This window comes from Suillus fuscotomentosus (assembly GCF_016647785.1).
Source record: "Suillus fuscotomentosus strain FC203 chromosome Unknown F5891scaffold_28, whole genome shotgun sequence".
Taxonomy (NCBI): Eukaryota; Fungi; Basidiomycota; class Agaricomycetes; order Boletales; family Suillaceae; genus Suillus; species Suillus fuscotomentosus.
In genome coordinates, this window is record NW_024539540.1 from 9,623 (window position 1) to 11,384 (window position 1,762).

Consider the following 1,762-nt stretch of genomic DNA (forward strand, 5'->3'; position numbering starts at 1 on the left):
GGATACCCTGCCTGAGGACGACTTGCTCGAGGACGACGTGATGTGATCGAGGACGACCAGATTGGGGACGACTTCATGGTCGATGATGACTTCGTCATCGAGGAAGATACACCTTCATCCGATGTTGAATTTGTGGGGCACAGCAAACCTGTGGTGGTCAAGACCGAATCTGAACCAGTGTCCTTGCGGGTCACATCTGCGGTAGTAAGCTTCGGTTATTAATATTCAAATCATACTAACTACGAATCATGTAGACTAATGTTGGCGTCAAGCACAAAGCTCCTGCGGCTAAGCGGACAAAGTCTTCCGTCACACATACTCGCAGTCTTTCCAGTATCTCGAGTGCTACTTCTGGCGCCGTGTCGAACTCTGTCGAGGTGGAGATTCTCCCCCATTCTGCTTACAGGATCAAGAACCTTCCTGGAGGTGCTCGGGCAGTGGCTAGATGGAGTGCAGTATTCATCCCCACTCTCATTTTTGCGATCGGAGATCAAGATGAGGTCTGGGCTTGGGCTCTTCCCAAGTTGGAGGCAGTTCTCTGCACTACTGTGCAGGACACCTGGGACGCGGTGTACAAGGACATACCGCACAAGGTGACTACTGATGGGCCTGTCATGGCATTAGTAAGTGATCTTTGATGCAATTCGTATCTGATCGTTCTTGTTTCTTCTTAGGCCACCCAGCGGCTATCAGAATGGCGCAATGGCATGGGCACTACCGCTGTCACCGCACTCACACACTTCATGTCATTACAGGATGATGTCCAGACCGACCAAGACCGCGAAGATTTCGCAAACAACTTACTTTTCAAACTAGGGTTCTTATATGGTAGCATCACGGAGGACGGACAATTCAAGAAACCCTTTCAGTCGGAACTCCTTGTTCAACTCCTCGTACAGCACAGGTGTGCTACCTGGGGCGCCATTGAGAGCCACAGGAAGGTCACGCATGCGAAGGGCGCTCTTAGCCTCGCCACTGCGGCGGCATGTACATTTACCCCCTCATCATATCGTGACTGACGTATTTATCAGATGGAACGCGCCCTCAAGATTATCGGCCGTGACAAGACGCTCATCAGTGAACTGGAGGTCAACAGTAAAGGCAATGCTGTCAAAGTCCCCCACAGTATGAACAAAGCCTCAGGCAAGATCAGCAACTCTCGAAAGGCCTTTTCCGACACCAACTTTGGTGCGGCAACCAGGGGCTATATGAAGTCCATCAATCGCCTCGACGAGTCGATCCTCCAGGATGTCTGGGGCCGCACGAAGGAGATCGCTGCGAGGAGGCGTGGTGCGCCCCCCACTGTGGAAGAAGATTCTGAGGATGAGCGCGCACTCATCTTTGATACCTGGTACTGTCCTTTTCTGTCACTTTCTAGTGTCCCAACTGACGGATTTCGGTGCTACTTTCTGTTTTATAGAGTTGTACTGCCCCTTCCTCTCGTCATTCATCATCGCTGTTCCCTGCTTGTTTGTTCACTGTTGCCCGCCGCGCGCATGTTAAATGTCTCGTTTTCGCTACTTACCAGTACTTTCATATTGCTTTCTCTCCTTTTTGTCTCGCTTAATATACAAATGCAATGATATACGGTTATTTTTGTCTTGAACAAGTGCACAATAAGTGAAATAAGTGAAATAAGTTGCTACAATTTACACTACTTGCACGACTTGCACTGCTTGTATTGTAGGAATAATTGAAAATAATTGCTCAAAAAGCGAAAATAAAGGTAGAAAAGTAAAATTCAAGAGGAGGCATCTACTTA

General features: G+C 48.8%; 1 protein-coding gene across 1 annotated transcript; it reads left to right on the forward strand.

Moving 5' to 3' along the window:
• Nucleotides 1-1,031: 1,031 nt before the first annotated feature.
• F5891DRAFT_911904 (uncharacterized protein) lies at nucleotides 1,032-1,340 on the forward strand (the record flags this gene model as incomplete). Its single annotated transcript, XM_041373640.1, has 1 exon — nucleotides 1,032-1,340. A coding segment is annotated over one exon (309 nt), but the record flags the coding sequence as incomplete, so codon positions are not given.
• Nucleotides 1,341-1,762: the final 422 nt, after the last annotated feature.